Below are 25,076 nucleotides of genomic sequence, written 5' to 3' on the forward strand. Positions count from 1 at the left end.
CCTGCAGCTCACAGAGGGTTAACAGTTTTTTTGGATAAAATGGATGGCTGCCACACCTGTGCAGTCTGTCCAGGTGTGCTCTCAGATGCTGCTGATTCACTTCTCGCTCTCCGCTGCCAGATTGTTGGAGGCGTCAGGATGAGTTATTCTGGCAGTTTTAATTCTCCACGTTCAGACGTTTTGTAACTCCGGTGTTGCACCAAATTCTGTGACCCGTCAGATCGAGCGACCCAGTTAGGTATTTCTGCAGTATTCCCACTGCAAACGTTTCCATGACACTTTTTCACATTTTGATGGCAGCTGTTACCAAAAGTGATGCCTCTGTAGTAGACTGGGTCACATGCTTTAATAGCAGCAGGAAGTGAGCTGTGCAAGTGTGTCTGCAGAGACACCTCACCTGGTCAACACTGAGTGACCTTTTTATGCTAGCTGAACATAGTGTAAATGCAAGTTTGTATCTGACAGAAAACAGTGATGCCGCAGCTGTTCGGGCTTTACTTTTACGTTACGGCCACCTCAGCACATCTGGATGACTTAAAGGAGCAGTGTGTCAGATTTAAGAGGATTTAGTAGCATCTGGCAGGTTTGCAGAAAATCACAGAAACAGCCAAAAATCTGAGAGAAGTCTTAAAATCATAGAATCGTCCCAAAATCCTAAAAACAATCCGAGAAAATCCTGAAATCTGAGTAACATCAAAAATTCTAAATTTGTCCTTAAATCCGAGAAATGATCTGAAATCTAAGTATTGTCCTAAATATGTCCTAAAATAGTCCTCAATTCCGAGAAACGTCCTGAAATCATATAAATGTCTTAATATCCTGGAAATGTTGTAAAATCCTAGAGCCACTGTAAATACCGACAGAAATCCGAAAATCTCAGAAAAAATCTGAAGACTGCCCTAAAATATGAGTAAAATCCTTAAATCTTACTAAAATCTAAGTAACATCCTTAAATCCCCAGAATCTCCTAAAATTAAAATCCTAAAAACGTTGTAAAATCCTAATCCTTATATCCTTAAACGTCCCAAAATCCTGGGAACATGTGTGGGGCTGCTTCGACCGGCCCCTGGCCTCCTGTCGTTTTAAAGAAGTGGCCCCTAAATAAAACAAGCTGAGTGTCCCTGATGTAAAGTTTGTCAGATTTTCCTTTAAATATTATCTAAAGCAGAGAAAAAGGGACAGAGCTCATGTGGACAGCAGAGGAGACAGTAAACAGAGCTGTCTTTGATGAGGAAGCCTGATGGCGCTCTCTTTAATTTGGCGGTTTTTCAGTCTGAACGACCGAGTTAAGTCTCCGTCTGCGTCATATGAACGCTGGCTCAATATAATAATAATTCTAATAATATATAATCATCATTTGCTTGTCTTTTGTAGAAAACGTCCTCACTGGCAGCTTTATTCTAAATATTCTGTACCTTTAACTCGGATCGGACGCCACACGTCTCTGTCTCTTCGTGTCTCTGTCTCTTTGTGTCCTCTCAGTTTTTATCGCCGACTTCAGCCTTCGTGACTGAGTAGTTGCTGTGGTTGCTTTGAATATTTTTTATAGACCAAACCAAACAAATATTACATTGGACGTTTTTAATAAATAGCTGCAGTACAAAGAACCAATAAGGAGCTTTGGTTGTTTCAGAGAATGTTTGATCTCTAAAATTTGCCTCAAAGTCATGAAAAAGTCCTGGAAATTTATTGGTAAAAATGTGTATGAACGCGGGTAACTTGTCAATATATCATACATACATTTTTACTACTTCAAACTAAGTTTTGAGTAAAGAAAAGTTACATAAGTTTGTTTATGCCGTCAATCAAAGTTCATAGAAAGAGAGAAAACTCCAGTTGTTGAATCTCTAGAAATGATTTTTAAATTACCCCACAATACCCCACAAAACTTTTCCAAACCCGGTTTCCAGACGGGACGATGGCGTCGCACTTGACCTGCTGAGGTGTTTCAGTGTTCATCGACGCGGCAGGTCGAGAGTCTCCAGGTGAAAGGCCGCGTATGATTGGCTCAGAGTGTTAGGAAGGCTTAGCCACGTAAATCTGCAAGAGAGTGTGATGTTGTTAAAGCTGCCTCCTTAAGACCGCCAGTCAGTCAAGAAGTCACCACACACACACACACACACACACACACACACACACACACACACACAGTTTCATTTATCAAGCAGTAATTTTCACTCTGTGGCCACTTTATTAGGTACGGCTGTAAAATTTAATCCAATCCAACAGCTCAACCATAAATTCAAAGATAACAGTGTTCGGAGAGGAAGTCATTCAACCATAACAATATAATAATATAATAGTAAAAACAACAACACAATAATAATAATGATGATGCAAATAATACTACTAATCATTTCACTGATATAGAAGTGTTGAAATATTTTATTTGATTAAATATTATATATTGTATTTTTGTAAGTTAAATGTCAAATGCACAGATCCCCAGCTTCTTTAATGAGACTATTTGCTTATTTTCTGTTATTGAACTGAATATTTTGGGGTTTCAACTTTTGGTCAAAAGAACAAAATATTTTTAAAAAATGTCTGCTGTTGTTTTGGGAAATGTTAATGTGCATTTTTTTAGTATTTACTAACAGATTACAGGCCAACGATTAATCCACAGATCATCTGAGACATAAATAATTGTTAGTTGCTGCACTGAATTGATTCTGATTCTGGTAGATTTAATTTTCTGTCGATTGTCAAATCAGCTGATAATGATCTAACAGTCCTGATGGTTCAGGTTCATCAGCAGCAGCTCTCAGCGTCCTGCTGAACCCGCTCAATGAATGTGTGTGTGTGTGTGTGTGTGTGTGTGTGTGTGTGTGTGTGTGTGTGTGTGTGTGTGTGTGTGTGTGACACTATATAGATGGATCTGCTCCGGCTGCTTTGGCCTTTTGGCTTAGTTACCGATAGTAATCAAATCAGTCCGGCCATTTGCATCGCCTGCTGCGTGTAATGATTCTGTCCTCATTCATGATTAATGAAGCTGGACCCCAGCACGGAGCTGGTTTAGTGTCTTATTGTGGACCCCAGCACGGAGCTGGTTTATTGTCTTATTGTGGACCCCAGCACGGAGCTGGTTTAGTGTCTTATTGTGGACTCCAGCGTGGAGCTGGTTTAGTGTCTTGTTGTGGACTCCAGCGTGGAGCTGGTTTAGTGTCTTGTTGTGGACTCCAGCGTGGAGCTGGTTTAGTGTCTTGTTGTGGACTCCAGCGTGGAGCTGGTTTAGTGTCTTGTTGTGGGTCCCAGGATGGAGCTGGTTTAGTGTCTTGTTGGGGGCCCAGCGACGGAGCTGATTTAGAAACCTCTTAATCTGCTCCAGTTCGGTGATCTGAAAATTGTAAGAAATTTAGGGGGTTTCAACCCCCTCTTTTTTTCTTGTACTTATTTTAAATTTAATTTATTTTGCAAACTTTTGTGTAACTGCTTCCTAAATTGCTCATTGCCTTATTCCCATGTTTTTGTAAGAAGTCCGTTTTTACAGGGTAAATATTGACTGTGTGCTGATGAAGAGTCAGTCTGAAACTTTGAATACATTTACCAAAATATTTGATTAAATAAGGATCTGACACATTTAAATAACATCTGACACACCCTTTTTTCACAAGAAATATTACATTTCAAAGCTTAAACAATGTACCATAGTTGTAGTTATAACTTTTTATGTCTCATTTTGCCACGTTTCACCTCCCTGTGCTGTGAAATCATCACATGACGTGTGTGTCACCTGCGTTGTGTTTGGCCGCTCTAATGTCGACCTCATGCTCGTGTTTGCTCGGAGCAGAAACATTTGGACGCCACTGGTGTGTCAGCAGAAACTGAAACAAAGCTGCCGTCTGTTTGATGTTTTGTTTACGCCTGCCTGGCTCCTGACCGCAGGAGCTACGGTGGCCTGCAGGGACAAACTTTCAGCCTTTAAAACAAGAGAATTAAACTGTTTAAAAGCTGCAGGAGACTTTAGGCAACTTCAGATGAACCGTTCAGTTGGCAGGTGGACATTTCAGACTGGAGTTTATTTAATGTGATTGCACTGAAAGTTTGGGCAATGTTATTAACCCTTACAGACTGTTTGTCTCATTTTAGTCTCTTTCACTCTTCCTGTTGTGATAATTGTGTGTGTGTTGATGCATACTCTACCGTTCAAAAGTTTGGGGTCACCCAGACAATTTTGTGTTTTCCATGAAAAGTCACACTTTTATTTACCACCATGAGTTGTAAAATGAATAGAAAATATAGTCAAGACATTGACAAGGTTAGAAATAATGATTTGTATTTGAAATAATATTTTTTTCCTTCAAACTTTGCTTTCGTCAAAGAATCCTCCATTTGCAGCAGTTACAGCATTGCAGACCTTTGGCATACTAGCTGTTAATTTGTTGAGGTAATCTGGAGAAATTTCACCCCACGCTTCTAGAAGCGCCTCCCACAAGTTGGATTGGCTGGATGGGCACTTCTTGCGTACCGTACGGTCAAGCTGCTCCCACAACAGCTCAATGGGGTTTAGATCAGGTGACTGTGCTGGCCTCTCCATTACAGATAGAATAGCAGCTGCCTGTTTCTTCTCTAAATAGTTCTTGCACAATTTGGAGGTGCGCTTTGGGTCATTGTCCTGTTGTAGGATGAAATTGGCTCCAATCAAGCACTGTCCACAGGGTATGGCACGGCGTTGCAAAATGTAGTGATAGCCTTCCTTATTCAAAATCCCTTTTACCCTGAACAAATCTCCCACCTTACCAGCACCAAAGCAACCCCAGACCATCACGTTACCCCCACCATGCTTGACAGATGGCGTCACGCACTCTTCAGTTGTTCTGCGTCTCACAGATGTTCTTCTGTGTGATCCAAACACCTCAAACTTCGATTCGTCCGTCCATAACATTTTTTTCCAATCTTCCTCTGTCTGTGTTCTTTTGCCCATATGAATCTTTTTCTTTTATTGGCCAGTCTCAGATATGGCTTTTTCTTTGCCACTCTGCCCTGAAGGCCAGCATCCCGGAGTCGCCTCTTCACTGTAGATGTTGACACTGGCGTTTTGCGTACTATTTAATGAAGCTGCCAGTTGCGGACCTGTGAGGCGTCTGTTTCTCAAACTAGAGACTCTAATGTACTTATCTTCTTGCTCAGTTGTGCAGCGGGGCCTCCCACTTCTCTTTCTACTCTGGTTAGAGCCTGTTTGTGCTGTTCTCTGAAGGGAGTAGTACACACCGTTGTAGGAAATCTTCAGTTTCTTGGCAATTTCTCGCATGGAATAGCCTTCATTTCTAAGAACAAGAATAGACTGTCGAGTTTCACATGAAAGTTCTCTTTTTCTGGCCATTTTGAGCGTTTAATCGACCCCACAAATGTGATGCTCCAGATACTCAACCTGCTCAAAGGAAGGTCAGTTTTATAGCTTCTCTAACCAGCTAAACTGTTTTCAGCTGTGCTAAGATGATTGCACAAGGGTTTTCTAATCATCCATTAGCCTTCTGACACAATGAGCAAACACATTGTACCATTAGAACTCTGGAGTGATAGTTGCTGGAAATGGGCCTCTATACACCCATGTAGATACTGCACCAAAAACCAGACATTTGCAGCTAGAATAGTCATTTACCACATTAGCAATGTATAGAGTGTATTTCTGATTAGTTTAAAGTTATCTTCATTGAAAAAAACAGTGCTTTTCTTTCAAAAATAAGGAAATTTCTAAGTGACCCCAAACTTTTGAACAGTAGTGTATGTCCAGATTGTGTATTTGAGTGTAATCAGTGAATTTGCAGCTCAGCTCCTACAATAAGTCTCAAATACACTGTGGAAACTAAATAGTTACATTCAGACTGTTCAGGTCCAAAAATGCTCCATTGAAACCCATTCAAACTGACATTTTTGATCCCACAGCCATCAGAGCAGAAAAACAGGACTTGTATTATTTCTGGGTGTCATTCTGGGCTTTTGACTCTGAATTTGTCATTTTGACTATTTTCCACCTGATGAGGTCATTTTGACCATTTTTGGCATATGGAGGAAATACATGCTATTTCCACTAGGTGACCTGTCACAGTCAATGTAGCTGCTGATCACTGACATATCCCAGACTGTCAGCAGCTACACTCACACACTGACATATCCCAGACTGTCAGCAGCTACACTCACACACTGACGTATCCCAGACTGTCAGCAGCTACACTCACACACTGACATATCCCAGACTGTCAGCAGCTACACTCACACACTGACATATCCCAGACTGTCAGCAGCTACACTCACACACTGACATATCCCAGACTGTCAGCAGCAAAAAAAAATCTTTGTTGTGTGTAGTTTGTTAAAATAATTCTTTATTTTGGTGGGTTTTTTTGTAAATCTAAAGCATAGTGGCACCATGACATACACCTGTCATTTAAATGGTTGAATTAAAATTAAGAAAATTAATATTTGATATTTTTTATCAGGACTGTTGTTCATTAAAAAATTAACTCAATGAAAGTGTAAAATAAAATTAATGTATAATATTTTTTACAGCCCGATTTTGAAAAGTGCAGTGTGTGCACAGAGCGATACGTGTGTGAGCGATATTAAAGTGGAGCCCTGAGGGTTAAAAAAAAAGTGTTTCTCCAGCTGCTATTTGTGTCGCTGATTATTTGAATACCACTTCCTTCAGACGGCTCATTTCACAGCGCTGGTTTTCCTCTGTTGAGACACACAGATCTGCAGACACCACTGATCAGCGAGTCGATCAGTCTCGTCCGATCATCTCGTCCGATCAGTCTCGAGCCGGCTGCTCTCCTCCTCTGCTGCTGCCGGTGAACCAGTTCAGGAGCGCTCACGTGATTGGCTGAATGTGAGCGGCCTGGTTTGGTTTCAGAGTTACACACTGAACTAGACCACCAGGCCAGGAGTGTGTGTGTGTGTGTGTGTGTGTGTGTGTGTGTGTGTGTGTGTGTGTGTGTGTGTGTGTGTGTGTGTGTGTGTGTGTGTGTGTGTGTGTGTGTGTGTGTGTGTGTGTGGTCTGAAATGGTTTCGGTACATAGAGTCAGAGGATGCAGGAACAGGCAGGATGCAGTGTGAGTTTTGTAAAAGAGAAGAACAACAGTTTTGTGTGTGACACGCCTTCATTTGTCAGTATGATCAGATGCAAAGTTCCTCTGGTGACAGTTAGTTTCAGTGTGTGACACCACACACACACACACACACACACACGCACACACACACAGCACAGAGCAGGGCTGAATGATTTTAGGATGATTCAGGATATAACCGCATGTTGCGTGTGAACACGGTTCCTGCAGATCCTTAAAAAGTCTTAAAGGCATTTAACTCTTTAATAAAAAAGAAATAGGCCTTAATTGGTATTAATTGACTTAGATTAATCTTTTAAAAGTCTTAAAAATGCTCAGAAATGGGAAGTGGGATTTTAAGAATTTTAAATCGACCTGGCTGATTATCGGAGCCGATATTTGGCACGTTATATTTTAATGGTTGCTGATAAAATTATTTATTGAAAAAGTAAAATAACACTCAACCAACAACAGGAAAGGCAGTCTGCGATACATGCAAAGAAAGTGTCTGTGTGGGAGGAACTTTTACTTTGAAAAACCTGAAGGTGCTAATTTTATTTATTATTTTTTAAATTAAAATTTTCACTGAACTTTGTTTTAAAAAGAAGTTGCAGGGAGCTTGCTTTATATCATGTTTAATGTTTCAGTTCTGATGAAAGATTTGCTAAAGGCATTTAAACAAAGTTTGGTGTTGGAGTAAAATCTAAAAGTAATCGTAACATCCTAAAAGCCGAGAAATGTCTTAAATCCTAGAAATTAACTAGAATCCTAGAAGCGTTCCTAAAATCTGAGAAATGTCCTAAATTCCAAGAAATGTCCTGAAATCCTAGAAATATCCAAGAAACATACCAAAATCTGAGAAATTTACTGAAGTGAGTTCAGCTTCTGTGAGCCGAGGAGCGACAGAGAGCTCCTCCTCGTCACAGAGACAGATTTCTCTGAGTGTTGGAGGCGTTTTGGGTTAATGGAAGAACTTCGCAGAGCATCGGTCCAGCTGTTGAAAAGTGAGCTATCATATCTCAGAGACGCTGTTATTGGTGCAGGTGGTGTTTAAAATGTTGTTGCTTTAGTTTCAGTATCGGGACAGTTAGTCAGTGAGCTGCAGCCGCCTCCCTCAGATCCTCCTCTCTGGGAGACGCACTTTTCCAGGTGATAATCTGTGTGGTATTTCCTCCAGGGGCTCTTTCTGCTGCCAAACTCTCCTCCTTTGTCTTCAGGTCGAGCCTCGACATGCCGTCATGATTGCTGAATTAAAAAAAAAAACCCAAAAAACACGTCGACTGTGCAGTGCCGCTCTGAGATATCACCGATATCTAAGTGTAGCGCCGCTCTGAGAAACTGCCAAAAATCACACTGTGCAAATTAACTGTATAAAAATTGGTATAAAAATGCCTTAATTCTGGAGCAGAAAATGACAGCAAGAAATGGGTTTACTTCGTCAAAAAAAAAAAAAAAATCAGTTTATTCAAATGTAATAAAAACGGTAAAAAAAAATTATTAATTCTTTATTAATTATTAAATATTATTCAACAATAATAATAATAATGTTATTTATATACCAGTGCTGAAATATTTTATTTGATTAAATATTAGATTATATATTATTTATTTAAATATTTAATTTTGTTCTGAATTCACATCTTAGAATTTCTTTTATTAAACTGATCAGTTGGCAAATAATTTGATATTTAAAAGTCATTTCTAAAAAATTAAAATGCCAAATACACAGATCCCAGCCTCTTAAATGAGACAGTTTGCTTGTTTTCTGTTATTAAACTGAATAATTGGGGGTTTAATATTTAATACTGTCTGACTTTTCTGAGCCCTGATGTAAAAAAAATACCCGGACGCATGGATGAGAGTGAATGTTGGTGCGTTGCAGGTGTGATCCGTTGTTTACCTTGTGGGCAGGAGGAGTCGTTCTGTTAACAGACGAAACTCACTGAACCGGGATCAGCTGCTCAGTGACAGTGTGTGCTTTGGTTTGTGACTTTGTGTCCGTGTTGGGATCATTTCCTGTGTGTTTATGGCTTCATTTAAAAGCTTTGGGAACAGCAGCTGACTGTAGAGGTGGGCGACGTATCCGACATATATACTCGATATACTCGACGTGTCGCAGCTCGTTCCATGTGGGAAATGTTGAACCTTTATATCGCAAACATTGAGTATAAACTCAGTTTTGGTAACCGCCAGCACGAGACTTGCTTTAGTACTTTATACTTAAGTATTTTATCCAAATGTATTATAGTAGTACCATATTTAACTTTATAACTGAATTTATTCAGCTTTATTATGACGTGTACCTTATTTATGACAGCACTTTATTTAGCTTTATTCTAACAGTGTATTATTCAAATTTATTATAGCATTCTTTTATTTAAATTTATTATAACTACTTTATTGAACTTTATTATGACCGTACTTTATTTCACTTTATTATAAAAGGGTTTTATTCAAATGTATTATAATTATACATAATTGTACTATGATAGTGTTTTTTTTTAAATTATGATGGCAGTACTTTATTTAATGTGATAACATTTTTTTTCAATTTTGTAATAACAGTACTTTGTTAAAATTCATTAAATGAATATATTATTTAACTTTATTGTAATTGTGCTTTATTTAACTTTATTTTAACAGTACTTCAGTATTCAGATTAAGTATTTTTTTAAGTTTATTATAACAGTCCTTTATCCAAATGTATTATTACAATACCTTATTTAACTTTATTGTAACTATTATTTATTTGATAATTTTATATTTTTTGGCAGTTAAGAAAAGTTTAGAGGAGATATATTGTGTTGTGATGTAGCCCACAGATGTTGAAACATTATTTTTGATGTATTATTATTTTATTTTTAAGCGGAGCAGCCTTCGTGTCTTCTCTTCAGGGAACTTTACCGTGTTTGTGTGCTGACGTCAGAGTGTAGCTGCGTGTTTGTCCCGTCTGACCGTCTCCCATCTGTCTCCTGTGTGTTTTGTAGCGGTGCCATATCCTCCCGGTACACGCCTGTCGGTCAAAGACCTGTACGTGGACGGGAGGCCCAGCGTGGAGGTGCTGAAGGCCCATCTGGTGAAGGAGGGCCGGCTGGAGGAGGAGACGGCTCTGCGGATCATCAACGAGGGAGCGGGCATCCTGCGCCAGGAGAAATGCATGCTGGAGGTGGAGGCTCCCATCACAGGTGAGCTGCCATCACACCTGTATCTCCTTTAACCCGAACTCTGGATCTGTTCCTGCAGCAGCCCTCCATTCCTCACGCATTGTTTCCATATGTTAATGCATTTCTTCTCTTTTCTCTGCCAGTCACTGAAACTTTTTCTTAATGTCCTAAAACAGCAATGAATTCATCACTTTTTCTTAAGTTAACAAAGTTTGTAAATTAGCTTCTTTCAGAAACATGGGAAGAAGACAATGAGCAAGACCAAAAAAACATCCAAAAATGTGCGAGAAAATAGTAAAAAGTACAAGAAAATAACCTGAAAATGAGTGTAAAAAATTTAAAAACAAAACAAACACAAAATGACTTAGAAAACTGCTTGAAAATGATGAGAATTCTCTAACATGATTTTAAATATAGAATAATATATATTTTTATTGTCATTCTACATTTACAACGAAATTAAATGCAATCTTCTCCGTGCAAAAACGAGTAAAACAGTTAAAACGTGCAAGTGGAATAAATAAGTAGTAGTAGTAGTAGTAGTAGTAGTAGTAGTAGTAGTAGTAGTACAAAAATATGTAATTATGGTAATTTTAAGTCTATTTTTTCTGGACAATTTTTTTCTCTAGGTTTTTAGAAATGAAAACTACAGACCACAGTTTTTACAGATGGACTCACATGTTGTAAATACAGAAATACAATACAAATATATAAGAAAAATGTGGAATATCACCTTTAATGTAGTGTATGTGTGTATGTGTGTGTGTCTGTGTGTATGTGTGTATGTGTGTGTGTGCGTGTGCGTGTGCGTGTGCGTGCGTGTACAGTGTGCGGAGACGTCCACGGGCAGTTCTTTGACCTGATGAAGCTGTTTGAGGTGGGCGGATCCCCCAGCAGCACCCGCTACCTGTTCCTGGGCGACTACGTGGACCGAGGGTACTTCAGCATCGAGGTAAGCGGCCGCTCACATGTTTTGTTTTGTTCCCGCCTCCTCAGCTGACACTCGGAGTGGCGGCTCGGCACAGCGGCTTTAAATAGTCGTAGGGAAATAAAAGGCACACTGTCTGCCTCCTCGCCACCCCACCCACACACACATGTGCAGACACACACACACATGTGCAGACACACACACACATGTGCAGACACACACACACATGTGCAGACACACACACACATGTGCAGACACACACACGTGCACACGCAGGCCTCGCGTGTTGCCTCTGGGCTCAGTCTGTGTCCCATTTCCAGGACAATGCGAGGGAGCTCGGAGTGTTTTGAGTGTCCTCGTGGAGCGACGGGTGGCATCACATGTTTACCGGCTGCTGTCATGCTTCCTCGTTGGGATTAGCTGTTGATCAAACACTTCATTCATGGTTCTTACCGCCATTTTTAACCCTTTGAAACCTGAGAAATTTGACCCAAAAATTAGTAAGAAACCAGGAAAAAAAGAACTAGAAAATTACCTGAAAATTTAAAAAAAGTAAAAAAAAATTTAAAAAAGTAAATACACAAAATTTAAAAAGTAAATAAAAGAGAGAAGGAAATGACCTGAAATTGTGCTTTAAAAATTTGAATAATTCTGTAACATAGTTTTAAATCTGTAATTCTGATAATTGTACATATTGTTTTTTTCCCAAACGTATTAAAAATAATACATGATGTGATGTGATGACATTTTATATCCAAACATGCATGTAAACTGTAACTGCGACTTAGCAGATGCAAGACAAATTTTCACCTCTAACATTTAACTGAGCGTACATAGACCGACGACTGATTGTCCCGACTCACTCTGAATCCCAGCTCAGAGCAAATATTTCGAGAGCGTTTGGTGGAAACACCTTTTATGTTTGGATTTGGTGAAATTAGTGAAGCTGTGACGGAGAGTAAAATGATTTGTAAAGACTGTCCTGAAGAAACGAACGTATAAATCTGGACGTCGGGCTAAAATGTGTCTGAAACCTTCAAGCTGTAGATATCGAGGTAAAAAAAAGACCCCTCGCTGCCTCATTAATTCTCCTCCGGAGCGATGCAGCCTGCTCAGTTTGGACAAACAGCTGGTGAGATCTGCTCCTCGTCGACGCCTTCAGATCGAAGGAAAAATGAAACAGGTGGTTTGGCGCCGAACAAAACCGGGGAGAGGATGAGTGGCAGCTGAAAGGAGTGGGTTTGTTTGGGAGGGAAAAGTACGACGTGCGTCACGTTCGCTCCTGCAGAAGCTCCTTTAGTGATGCACAAAATGCACATTTAAAAGTTGATCATCTGCTTCGTGCGAGACGCCGGAAACACCCGCTCCAACGTGTCAGTGTCCTCAGAGCGCAGAGACAACACGTCTCACAGTGAGACACAAAGACACGTGTTATTGATTCTCTGAAATGGTTTTCGCTGCAGAAATAAAGTTTGAGTGTTTCGTCCCACAAATGCGAGAAAAATAAACAAACCTCAGTTCTCATTCTGTGATCTTTTCTTTTCTTCGCTCTGGATTTGTTTTTGTTGCCTCTTTTTTGGTCCCGTTACAATCAAACCCTCATGACTGGCAGACGATGAGTTAATAACATTATTACAGTGGAAACTGTGTTGATTTAATTTCCAAAAGTCACATTTTCCTTCATGTGTTTGGTAATGACATTTTCTCACAAATGAACTCTTTCTGTTTCTAGTTTGGTGTTGATTTGAGTAAAATACGTATTTGAAACTTGGATAGAATCACTTTTATTTGTGCTGCTTTCAGACGAGTGTTTTAACCTTTGAACTCGAAGCACATTGGTTTGATTTATTTCAAAAATATGACAAAAAAACGGCGAACAAAAAATGAGCAACTTGGTAGGAAATGTTCCACAAATTGCAAGAAATTTGTAGATTCAGAAAATAATTTTTAAAAAGCTAGAGAAAACTTTCCAAGAAAAGAAAAAAAGTATCTTAAATATATTAATAATTTACAGAGTTATATCATTTTTAGGCAGATTCTTCCACATTTTAGTTTATACTTTTTTCTTTGTTTTTGAATATTTATTTGCTTATTTTTAGGTAAATTTCTTTTACAGGGTAAATATGGAGTATCTGCTGATGCTGAGTCAGTGTGAAACTTAATTCATACTGGGAAACAAAAAAATAGGGAAAACTGTATTTAGACTTATCAGAATTACATATTTAAAAATATGTTCCAAAATTAATATAATTTTAAAAACACCTTTTCCATGTCACTGTCCTTTTTTATCTTAAATTATTTAATAAATTGTTGGTATTATGTATTTATTTGCAATTTGTAAAGTAATTTTCTTGTGCTTTTTAAAATTTCTTGCTAATGTTAAGTGTACTATAACAGTACTTTAATATTTACTTTATTGAACTTTAGAGCAGTATTTAAAAGTTTTTAATTCCTGAGTAAAATGATTAACAGCACAGAAGTTTGACAGAAGCTGAAGTCAGAGTCCTGCAGTCAGGAGAGGTCGGACTATTATCAGCACAATGTGCTTCAATTTACCTGAAGTTTGTTTCAGATGGAGCTTTTATTTTGATATAATGCTGGAAAGTTTAATCAATAATAATAAATCACATGTTTATTACACTCCAACACACCATGGTCACATGACACTGTGTCAGTGAACTATGAGGGCAAAAAATATATTGTGATATATATCGATATCGACTGATATGAAAAAAATATTGCGATAACGCTTTATTCCATATCGCCCAGCCCTAGTTGCTAAATAGCCTAAAAATCTTGTGATATTATTTTGAAGCCGTATCGCTCAGCTGGTGTTTGAATGAGGCTCCAGTGCAGTATTAACCCTTTGTGTGCTGTGTGTGTCCCTGCAGTGCGTCCTGTACCTGTGGGCTCTGAAGATCAACCACCCCAACACCCTGTTCCTCCTCAGAGGCAACCACGAGTGCCGGCACCTCACAGAGTACTTCACCTTCAAACAAGAGTGTGAGTGTCCGCCGTCAGCAGACCCACGGTGTCACAGATGTCACTTTTTCTGCAGGTGTGTTTGATGTGTGTGTTTATGTCCTGCAGGTAAAATAAAGTACTCTGAGCGCGTTTATGACGCCTGTATGGATGCATTCGACTGCCTGCCGCTGGCCGCTCTCCTCAACCAGCAGTTTCTGTGCGTGCACGGAGGTCTGAGCCCCGAGGTCACCTGCCTGGACGACATTCGCAAGGTAAACGTCCAATAAACCTTCCCGCGAGTCGGCAGTGTTGGCGGGACACAGGTCGGCGTGGCTGCTGGCTTATGATACACCCGAATTTCTTAAATTTAATATTCATTAATTTTCCTGTGTTAGAGCCTAGCGTTGCTACCAAAAACATCCTTTAAAATAATGTAAAAAAAATAGTTGCAATAACATAATTTTAGGATTGTTCATAATTGTGGTAATCAAGTATATAACACCCTAAAATTCCTTTAAAATATTGTGAAAAAAAGTTTCAATAATGTAACTTTATGAAAAATCAACTATGTTTATAATTATGGTAATCAAGTGTATAATACTGTAAAATTCCTTTTAAGTAATGTAATAATGTCGAATTTTTTTTTTTTTTTTGACAAATTAAATACTACTTACTAGTACTCACCATAAACACGTGTTCATATTTATGGTAATTAAATACTTGAGAACCATAATTCTGAGCACATGTTTTTAAGTTAATAACCCATCTAAGTTAATCTGCTCCAACTTCAAATCCAAGTTTTCCACATTCTCTAAAAGAAATGAAGTGTTCTTAATTATCATATTTAAAGGAAGTCACCACTTTGTTGACAAAAAGACACAAACAAAAAAAAAAGGATGAATATTTCAGCCGCAGTCGCTGCTGTGGTTTGTTTGATTTATTGTGGTATTTTAATGGTTAAATATTAAAGTTGTTGAGCTGTGAGTGTGTTTGACCCTGCGTCTCCGTGTGCAGCTGGACCGGTTCAAAGAGCCGCCGGCGTTCGGGCCGATGTGCGACCTGCTGTGGTCGGACCCGGGGGAGGACTACGGCTCGGAAAAGACCCAGGAACACTTCTGCCACAACAGTGTGAGAGGCTGCTCGTATTTCTACAGGTATGCGGCGATACTCTCCGTCTCTCCGACTCTCCGACTCTCAGTCTCTCCGTCTCTCCGTCTCTCAGTCTCTCTGTCTCTCCGTCTCTCGGACTCTCAGTCTCTCGGACTCTCAGTCTCTCCGTCTCTCCGTCTCTTGGACTCTCAGTCTCTCCGTCTCTCAGTCTCTCCGTCTCTCCGTCTCTCCGTCTCTCCGTCTCTCAGTCTCTCCGTCTCTCCGACTCTCCGTCTCTCCGTCTCTCCGTCTCTCAGTCTCTCCGTCTCTCCGTCTTTCAGTCTCTCTGTCTCTCGGACTCTCAGTCTCTCCGTCTCTCCGTCTCTCAGTCTCTCCGTCTCTCAGTCTCTCCGTCTCTCGGACTCTCCGTCTCTCCGTCTCTCAGTCTCTCCGTCTCTCCGTCTCTCCGTCTTTCAGTCTCTGTCTCTCGGACTCTCAGTCTCTCTGTCTCTCGGACTCTCAGTCTCTCTGTCTCTCGGACTCTCAGTCTCTCTGTCTCTCGGACTCTCAGTCTCTCCGTCTCTCAGTCTCTCAGTCTCTCCGTCTCTCAGTCTCTCCGTCTCTCCGTCTCTTGGACTCTCAGTCTCTCCGTCTCTCCGTCTCTCCGTCTCTCGGACTCTCAGTCTCTCCGTCTCTCCGTCTCTCAGTCTCTCCGTCTCTCCGTCTCTCCGTCTTTCAGTCTCTCTGTCTCTCGGACTCTCAGTCTCTCCGTCTCTCCGTCTCTCAGTCTCTCCGTCTCTCCGTCTCTCCGTCTCTTGGACTCTCAGTCTCTCCGTCTCTCCGTCTCTCCGTCTCTCGGACTCTCCTCTGCTGCTGCTGCTCGACATGTTTCCACAGTTTAAAAAAAAGAGACAGAAAGCAGCTTGGTCTGTTAATCTGAGCTGATTAAAGCTTTTACAAACAATGGCTTATCTCTGGATAAGTGAGCGCCGGCTAAATCCGCTGTCAGACAGATACTGAAAATAAATATTAGCATTCTCTGCGCTGTCTTAATATTTGGACTGGATGTGGCGTGTTGACACCACACGGAGGTCACAGCGAGGGGACGACAGCTGCTGCTGCACTTTGTTTCAGTAGCAGTTTGATGTTTAAATCATCCTCTGAGAAATTAACAGATGTGTCACTGATTACAGCCTCCTCGTGCTGTTAATTTATTTACACCATCTTAGTTTAACATGTCGCTAATTATCAGTGAACACAGCCGATGTGAACGTGAATTTAGTTCTGCAGGTGTTTGCTCATAAAACCTCTGTTCAGGAGGCGTAATCTGGACATTAGAGACTGATAATTACAGGGTCTCTTCAGTCATTAAAAGCCAGGAAAATCATTTTTTTGCAAATAGCAATTTCCAGGCCTGGAAACGTTTTGAAAAGTCATGGAACTTTGTTTCACAAACCTATATAATAACACATCAAGGTTTTCAAGGTCTGTTGGAAATGAGAATACCCAACAAAATTTCTGTTTTCACAGTTTATGGCTGTGACAAATGGTATCATTTTTGGTGATTTTTAAAGAAAAGAGAAACTGCTTTTTTTTTTTTTTAGCAATCATCAATCATTTTGTAAAGAAAAAAAAATGCTGTTTTTCTTAGATCACCGAAGATTTTTAAAGAAAAAAAATTCCATCTTTTTCTTTTTAAAAAATCGCTAAAAATCTTCAAAAACATAAAATGACCAAAATGTTTGCTTTAAAAATCATAAAAAATTTCAAAAAAATAAAAATCGCCAAAAGTCTTGATAGAAAAAATGGCTATGAAATAAAACAAAATTGCAGCCTTTTATAGTTGTATCCCCTCTCCAGTCAAGCCCAAATATTATATTTATTAACAAACAGTCCCCAAATGATATCTTAAAATATATTTATATTTTTATCTACGTATATATATTCATAGTTAAATTTAACAAAAATACCTGCAGAAACAGTAGAGGAGGCTCCCCAGACCCAAAATAAAAACCAGTGATTTAATGAAGTGAATCGTCTGTTTGGTGATGATCATTTTTAACCTCTTGCTGCGACAGCCTCGACCTTAATTGATCTCTAATTTTAGCACTTTCAGCATCTCCCGCTCTTCACTGTCATAGAAGCGGAGCTGCAGGAGGAGACATCCTGCCTCAACATTTGGGAAATGAAAAAATGAAACAATGGTTCAGTTTTTGTTTGCCAAACTGGCGTCTCCTCCTGTTAAAACAACATCATCATCATCATCATCATCATCATCATCATCATCATCATCATCATCATCATCACCACCTGCTGGTGTTTGTTCTTCTTCTGTTGTTGCAGTTACCCAGCAGTATGTGACTTCCTGATGAACAATAACCTGTTGTCTGTAATACGAGCACATGAAGCTCAAGATGCAGGGTGAGTCATTTCTGCAGTATAATATTACCATTTAATAATACTACATTACTGCTGTATTCTTTTTTTGTATTTATATTATATTAGTTCACTATATTATTGTTTTCTTCTGTATATTTGTTCTTTTATTTTGATTTTTTATGCCTCCTTGCTGACGATAGCTGTGGGCATTTTGTTTTCTGGTTGTCAGTCCCAGTCTTGTAAAAGTATCTCAAAACCTTCTGAGAATTTTTTTTTCAAATTTGGCTCAAACTTCCACTTGGACTTGATGCTAAACTGATTATATTTTGGTGGTCAAAGGTCAAAAGTAAAGGTCCCCGTGAGTTCTCAGAACATACATTTTCACTGAGATATCTCAAGAATGCCTTGAGGGAATTTCTTTAAATCTGGCACAAACGTCCACTTGGCTTTGACAGTTAACTGATTGGAATTTGGTGGTCATAGGTCAAAAATTAAGGTAACCGTGACCTCTTCTGTCTTATACTAGTGAATGTGATGTCTCGAGAACACCTTGAGAGAATTTCTCCAGATTTGGCACAAATGTCCACTTGGACTCAACGATGAACCGATCAGAATTTGGTGATCAAAGGTCAAGGTCAATGTGAGCTCACAAAACATGTTTTTGGCCATAACGTGAAGCGATATCTCAAAACCGCCTTGAGGGAATTTCTTTAATTATGGCATAGATGTCCACTCCAATCTTATCCTTATCTTATGTTATCTACTTATTTTATGTTTAGTTTTCTTTATTCTGATTTAGTTTCACTTTATCTTTATTTTTATGTCTTCTTTTTTAACCTTATTTTATTACACTTTTCTTATCTTTTCTTTTCTTTATCCAGATCTTATTTCACTTAATATCTCTGTTTCCTTTATCTTATTTTACTTTTAACTTATTTAATCTTTTATGTTATTTATTCTTATCTTATTTTACATTATCTGATTTTGTCTTTGCTTTATACTTATTTTACTCTCACTATTTTTTCTTTTTTTATCCTTATCCTATTTTATTTGTAACTTGTCTAATCTTTCATGTTATTTATCCTTGTCTTATTTTACTTATCTTGTTTTATCTTAATCTTTATCCTTTTATCTTTACCCCTCTCTTATTTTTTCTAATCTTTATTCTATTTTTACTTTTATCTTTTATGTAAATTGTCCAACAGTGTGTTTTTCTGTCCGTCAGGTATCGAATGTACAGGAAAAGTCAGACGACAGGCTTCCCTTCTTTAATTACGATCTTCTCTGCTCCCAACTACCTGGATGTGTACAATAACAAAGGTGAGAGAAGTGAAGGACGGGAACCATGGCAACAGGTTAAAAAACCTTGAAGCCCTTGGCAACAGGAGACAGGAAGTGCATCACCAAGTGCAAAATGTTGATGTGTGTGTGTGTATGTGTGTGTGTGTGTTTTGTCCTCTGTCCTCAGCGGCGGTGCTGAAATATGAGAATAATGTGATGAACATCCGGCAGTTTAACTGCTCCCCTCACCCCTACTGGCTGCCCAACTTCATGGACGTCTTCACCTGGTCGCTGCCCTTCGTCGGAGAGAAAGGTGAGACCGCTGTCAGGATGAGACGGTCTAAAAACTGTTTCTACAGTATGATGAATAAAAAAACACTGCAGACTGAGGCAGAAGTAAACAAACCCACGTATGATGTAATGTCCTAAAATCCCACAAATGTCTGGAATTCTAGAAAATCCTAAAATCTCAGAAATGTTGTGAAAACCAAGAAATATCCTAAAATCCTAGAATTGTCATAAAATCCTGGAAAATAGATAAAAGTAGACAAATAAATATATGTAAAAATAAATACAAAAATAAAAGAATCCAGGAAAAATCAAAAACAGAAATATTTAAATAAATGTATAAATACAGGAACAAAAACGTGTAATTTTAAAAATGTATAAGTAAATATGACTATAAAAAATATATGAAAAAATACAAAAGTAAATAATTTCTGTAAATGTATTTATACAAATACAGAAATAAATGAATAGCTAAATAAATAAATGTGCAATAATGTAATTAGTATACAAAAATGTAAATGAATATGGAAATATTATTGTTTATTATGCAAATAAATCAAGTAATTATAGGGATAAAAAATATTATAAATATATATACTTTATGTGCAATGTGTTTCCTGTTGCTGCGTCACAATAAAAGCCTAAATATTCTTAAATGATTGAAGGTGCATGTGTATCTTTTGGTTCTGGATAAACGGCTGTGGGCTCTGAGAATGAACCCTGTGCGTGTTTCTGTGTTTCTGCCCTCATTGTCTTGATGTCTGGTTCAGTCGTAACGTGAGCTCGTGTGTGACGCTGGTGTGTTTTCACACAGTGACAGAGATGCTGGTGAACGTGTTGAACATCTGCTCTGACGACGAGCTGATGTCAGAAGGGGACGACACGTGTGAGGGTAAGAGGATGTAACACCTTTTTCTTCATCACACCATCACGGCTCCGTCGCCTCAGAGTGTTACTCACCAAGTTAAAGACTTTACGGGTGTTTCTGCTCGTTTTAATGTGTCTCAATGCCGTGAGGACGACCTGCTGACAAACTGACTGACACTCGTCAGTCAGTTTGTCACCTTTATGTTTTTAGTGTGAAGTCGTGGTTAAGTGGTCAGGCAGGTGCGAGTGAAGACAGCTCGTCTTGTTGTTGTTGGACATCGTCACTGTGGAGACACCAGCCGAATCCACGTGTCCTCTCGCTATGTTAAATGCTACCTTTACGTGTCCCTCTGAAATATCAGACTTACAAGTTACAACACATGAACGGCCCTCCAAACTCGTAATTATGAGTGAGAAATTTTGGAAATTTTGATGACACCCGAATTATTAAGTAATGACATTGAAACTTGACTCAAGAATAAACTGATGAGAATTTGGTTGTCAAAGATCAAGGTCACTGTTACCTTGTATTGGTGTCATTCTTGTCAATGTGTTGTCATAAGAACAGCTCAACATTTTCTTCTCTAAATTTGGCACAAACGTCCACTCGGACTCCATAATTAACAGATAACGATTGGATGGTCAGAGGTCACTGTGACCTTGTGTCCATCTCATTCTCGTAAACGCGATATCTCAGCAACACCTTAAGGGAATTCATTCAAATTTGGCACAAACGTCCACTTTTAAGTAACAGATGAACGGATTAGAATTTGGAGGTCAAAGGTCACACTGGCTTACTTTGAAACTGAAGAAAAACACTAAGATTCTCAGTTCTGCGCCTATAAAAAGCATCTTTTTTTGCAACAAACAGAAGCAATAATGATAACCTTGGAAAGTGCATGTCACAGTTAATCTAAATATGTGTTTTATGTCTCTGCGTAAAGAATTTCGACTCTAATTGCACATTTCACCTCATTTCACCTTTTAACTTTTTTCTTTTCTTTTGACTCGTGTCATTTTTTTCAGGTGGAGCTCCGGCCGTCAGAAAGGAGGTGATCAGAAATAAGATCCGGGCGATCGGAAAGATGGCTCGTGTCTTCTCGGTGCTCAGGTGTGTTTTCATCTCTCATTTTTTTGGTTGAGTTTTACCTAAAAATAAATGTTTTTATAAAAGGTCACCTTCAGTTTAACCTGATTCTGAGGAAAAAGTCACTTCAAACTTTTTGCCGTTTTGTCCTTTTTCTGTGTGAGCTTGTTGTATTTTCTCGCTGATTGTGAATTAATGCTTCTATCCTCGCCATGAAAGAAAGATTTATTCGTTTTTTGGGGGTTATCTTATTTAAAAGAAAAAGAAAAAGTGGAGAGAAAACGCTGTCTTTGTGACGGCACACTGCTGTAAAATGACTCCACAGATCTTTTCTTCAGTCTTGCTCCACTTCAGTTTAAGGCTAATGACTTTTTCCCTGATTTACACGTGTCCTCTTTTAATCCTGTGGAAGTGTGTCAGAATAATTTGTCCTTTAATGATGAACGCTCTTGTTCAGAAGTTATTTTAAGGCTCAGAAAAGAATCACAGGCACATTATCTGAAGTTTCTCCTCCATTTTGTCACATAGTGCTGTAGAAATTGCAATATTTCCATCTGAAATGTTGTGAAGTAAAATAACAAATTATCACGAAACAGAAATACTCAAAGAAAAGGAGAGGAGCCTCAAATTTGTACTTAACCCTTTAGACAGACATCAGTTTTGATGTGCTGCATTCAGATGACTTTCACAAGCTGTTTGAATATTTGAAATCTGAGCAAATTGTTTTTGGGGGAAAAGCTAATGACCAACCTGGCAATAAATCAAAAACAGAGAAAACAATGTCCCGCAAACTGCATGATTATAAATAAAAGAAGACAAGAAAATTAGCTCAACATTAGTAAAGAAAAACTAAATAAAAAAAAAAGTCAAAAATAGGGAAAAATGCCCTACAAACTGCAACATAATTAGTAAGAGGTGACCAAAAAAAAAGCTCAAAATGAGTTATAACTAGGAGGGGAGGATAATTATAAAAAAATATCCAAAATATCTTGAAAATTATATTTGTAAATATGATTTAATATTTAAAATTGTGTTACTATATGAAATAAAATTGTATATATTTTTCATTTTCAGCTGTTTTTGCATATTTTTTGGTAAATTTTGTGACTTTTTTAACCATAGAAAATGTCTTGTTTAGTTGCTCGTTGCCTTCTCCCCATTTTATTTTGAAAGGAATCAATGTAATTTATTTAGGCCTCGAAGAGTTAAGCGCAGTATTTGAGTAGATGGGGTTAGTTAGTGGTTTCATTTGTACAGTAGGTTAAATTTGTATCTAAATGTGTGTCTAGAAATATCAAAGTGCCGCTCTGTGAGCAGATGAGGACATTTGGTTCTCAGTGAGGCAGTTTTGTTTACTGATACGAGAGTGCGATGTACTTCATACGAAAGTGCAACATGTAACAAAGGAGTATATTAAATACAAAAAGCCGCCCACACACCTGAAGGCAGCTCAGTTGCAGCTCGCAGATATAAAACCAAACACACACTCAGTCAGACACACACATAACTTTAATAACTTATCATAAAACCTGACAGTTTTAAAAATGTTTCCAGTTAGTTCTTTTGGACGCGTTTGTGACAGATCTCACATCAACAGGACCAAAGTAGCCAAAAACACCTTCATCAGATCTGAATCGTCTCCTGTCCAGTTTTTAAAAAACACCGGATCACAGCCCAGAAAAATACTGAGGAGCCAAATCACTGAGCTCTGGAGATTAGACATTTGAAGTCAGTGCTGTGCTGGAAAATTTTTAGAAAACTAAATCTACCCTAAAAGTTTTTTAAAAGTCATGGAAATCAGTTTCACTCACCTGTATAATAACACATGATGTGTTAAAGGACCATCAGAAATGGCCAAAACCTTTAAAGAGCACATGTTTTGGCCAAAAAATGTGTAAGGAGATAGGCCAAAAGAGTTTTGTTTTTTTGTTTTTTGTTTTTTAAAGAAAATCATCACAATTCAGGCCAAATGTTTTTACAGAAAAAAATGGTAAAAGTGTTCAAAGAAAACATGATTTGGAAGCCATGTTATCATTAAAAATCATTGGTAAAATACATACAAAATACAGTTTTGTTTGAAACATGTTTGCAGGTCAAAAAACAAATGGGGGAAAAAAAACATGTTTTCTTTAAAAATTGCAGAGAATTACATTGAAAAAAAGAAAAAGATAAATGAAATCCTAGAAACATATTTGAGGCCGCTGCGACAAAAGGGCCCCTTTAGCAAAGCAAGTTGAGTATCCGTGCTGCGGAGGGAAAAAGCAGTGGTCTAAGGGTTGATCCTTGTGGAACACCACATAAAATACCGATTATAAACTTCAGATGGAAACAGAAGCTTCTCTACTTTAAAAGTAGATTGTTTATCAATAAAACTATCGTGATCAGTTTCCTGTCTTTTTGGATCATCGATGACACTGACAGAGTTTTTGTGTGTGTGTCGACAGAGAGGAGAATGAGAGCGTGTTACAGCTGAAGGGCCTGACCCCGACAGGAACGCTGCCGGTGGGAGTTTTGTCCGGAGGTCGGCGAACTCTGCAAAGCGGTGAGTGTAAACGCAGCCGAGCATCCCACCAAAAACACTAACAGAGAGTCCAGCAGCTAACACTAACGCCGTGCCTGCACTCACACTGAGAGACTAACCCTCATCGACACACACACACACACACACACACACACACACACACACACACACACACACACACACACACCGTCAGAGTTAAAATGTCAGGAGGGATCCTCTCCGCCGCTGAAGGGCCGCCGCACTCAAACATCTCCACCGTGCTGCCCTTTAAACACACGACAACAACGAGAGGCTCATGAAGACAAAACGAGTCGCTGTTCAGTTATTTATGTTTTTACTGACGTCAACACAAGAAATTCATTTGCAGTTTCATGATTTAAATGCAGATTTTTTTCATTAAAAGAGGCTCCGATTAAAAGGAGAAAATGTAAGAAGCATAAATATTTACATCTGTGTCTGAAAACATAAAGTTAGAATCAGAAATACACATAAGTGTACAGAAACAAGCAAATGAACATGTAGAAAATAAATATATATGCAAATAAAACATTTACACCATATTACCAAGATTAAACCAAACCGATGACAAAATATTAAATGAATGGATCAATAAAATGAGAATTAAGTAAATAAATAAGAATACATACATATAAATAAATAGATAAATAATTAAATAAATCTAAAAAGATAAATAGTCAATGTATGCATACATATGTAAATAATAATAATATAATAAAAATTTAAGAAAAATGTCATAATAAAAAAAATATTTTAAATATGAAAACAAACTCACATCTGTAATTATATGCAAATAAAGAGAAAATCAGACAAAACCAAACATGGGTATAAAAGCAAAAAAGAAAACTATATATACATAAATTTTCAATGTAAATATTTTCTAGTTTCTGTACTCTTCTTTGACAGTAACATAATAACTTCTGTTCTGGGCGAAACTGCATTTTTAGGGTTTTGGAAACACTGATTTACATTTTTCACAATTTTCTGACATTTTATGGACCACAAAAACTAATCAAGTAATCGAGAAAATAATCGACAGATTAATTCACAGCAACAATAATCATCAGTTGCAGCCAAAATATATGTGTTTTTGTGTGTGTGTGTTTGTGTACACACACACTAAACATCTGTATCCTCACAGACTGAGTGTGTGTCACTGCGTCGTCAGAGGGCGGCGTGGTGTTCCTGCACATGTTACTCCTCTAACAGACCTGATTATTATGATGCTTATCACTGTTTCATGTTGTTATTATTATTATTGTGTGTAGTGGGGTGTGGGGGGGCGGGGTTTGTATGATGATAACAGGCCTGACTGACTGCAGTGATGATGATGATGATAATAATAATAATAATAATAATAATAATAATAATAACGTGACTGACTGAATGCATTGATATATAACGTTCCCACTCTCTCTCCATTGGTTTTGGGCATGGCACTTCT

At 38.3% G+C, this 25,076-nt stretch overlaps 1 protein-coding gene across 3 annotated transcripts in view; it reads left to right on the top strand.

Moving 5' to 3' along the window:
- The window catches only part of ppp3ccb (protein phosphatase 3, catalytic subunit, gamma isozyme, b), a 31,813-nt gene that overhangs the window by 1,712 nt on the left and 5,025 nt on the right, over window positions 1-25,076 (top strand). For all 3 annotated transcript variants that reach the window (XM_088071575.1, XM_088071576.1, XM_088071574.1), the window contains exons 2-12: window positions 10,034-10,231; window positions 11,038-11,162; window positions 14,030-14,141; window positions 14,229-14,374; window positions 15,117-15,256; window positions 17,535-17,612; window positions 18,796-18,890; window positions 19,039-19,164; window positions 19,954-20,031; window positions 21,033-21,117; window positions 23,538-23,635. In XM_088071575.1, coding sequence (XP_087927701.1) covers window positions 10,034-10,231; window positions 11,038-11,162; window positions 14,030-14,141; window positions 14,229-14,374; window positions 15,117-15,256; window positions 17,535-17,612; window positions 18,796-18,890; window positions 19,039-19,164; window positions 19,954-20,031; window positions 21,033-21,117; window positions 23,538-23,635 — 1,281 coding nt within the window. The remainder of the gene's footprint in view (window positions 1-10,033; window positions 10,232-11,037; window positions 11,163-14,029; window positions 14,142-14,228; window positions 14,375-15,116; window positions 15,257-17,534; window positions 17,613-18,795; window positions 18,891-19,038; window positions 19,165-19,953; window positions 20,032-21,032; window positions 21,118-23,537; window positions 23,636-25,076) is intronic.

Source organism: Plectropomus leopardus, chromosome 20, assembly GCF_026936395.1.
Source record: "Plectropomus leopardus strain MGB_pleo_1.0 chromosome 20, ASM2693639v1, whole genome shotgun sequence".
Classification (NCBI taxonomy): domain Eukaryota; kingdom Metazoa; phylum Chordata; class Actinopteri; order Perciformes; family Serranidae; genus Plectropomus; species Plectropomus leopardus.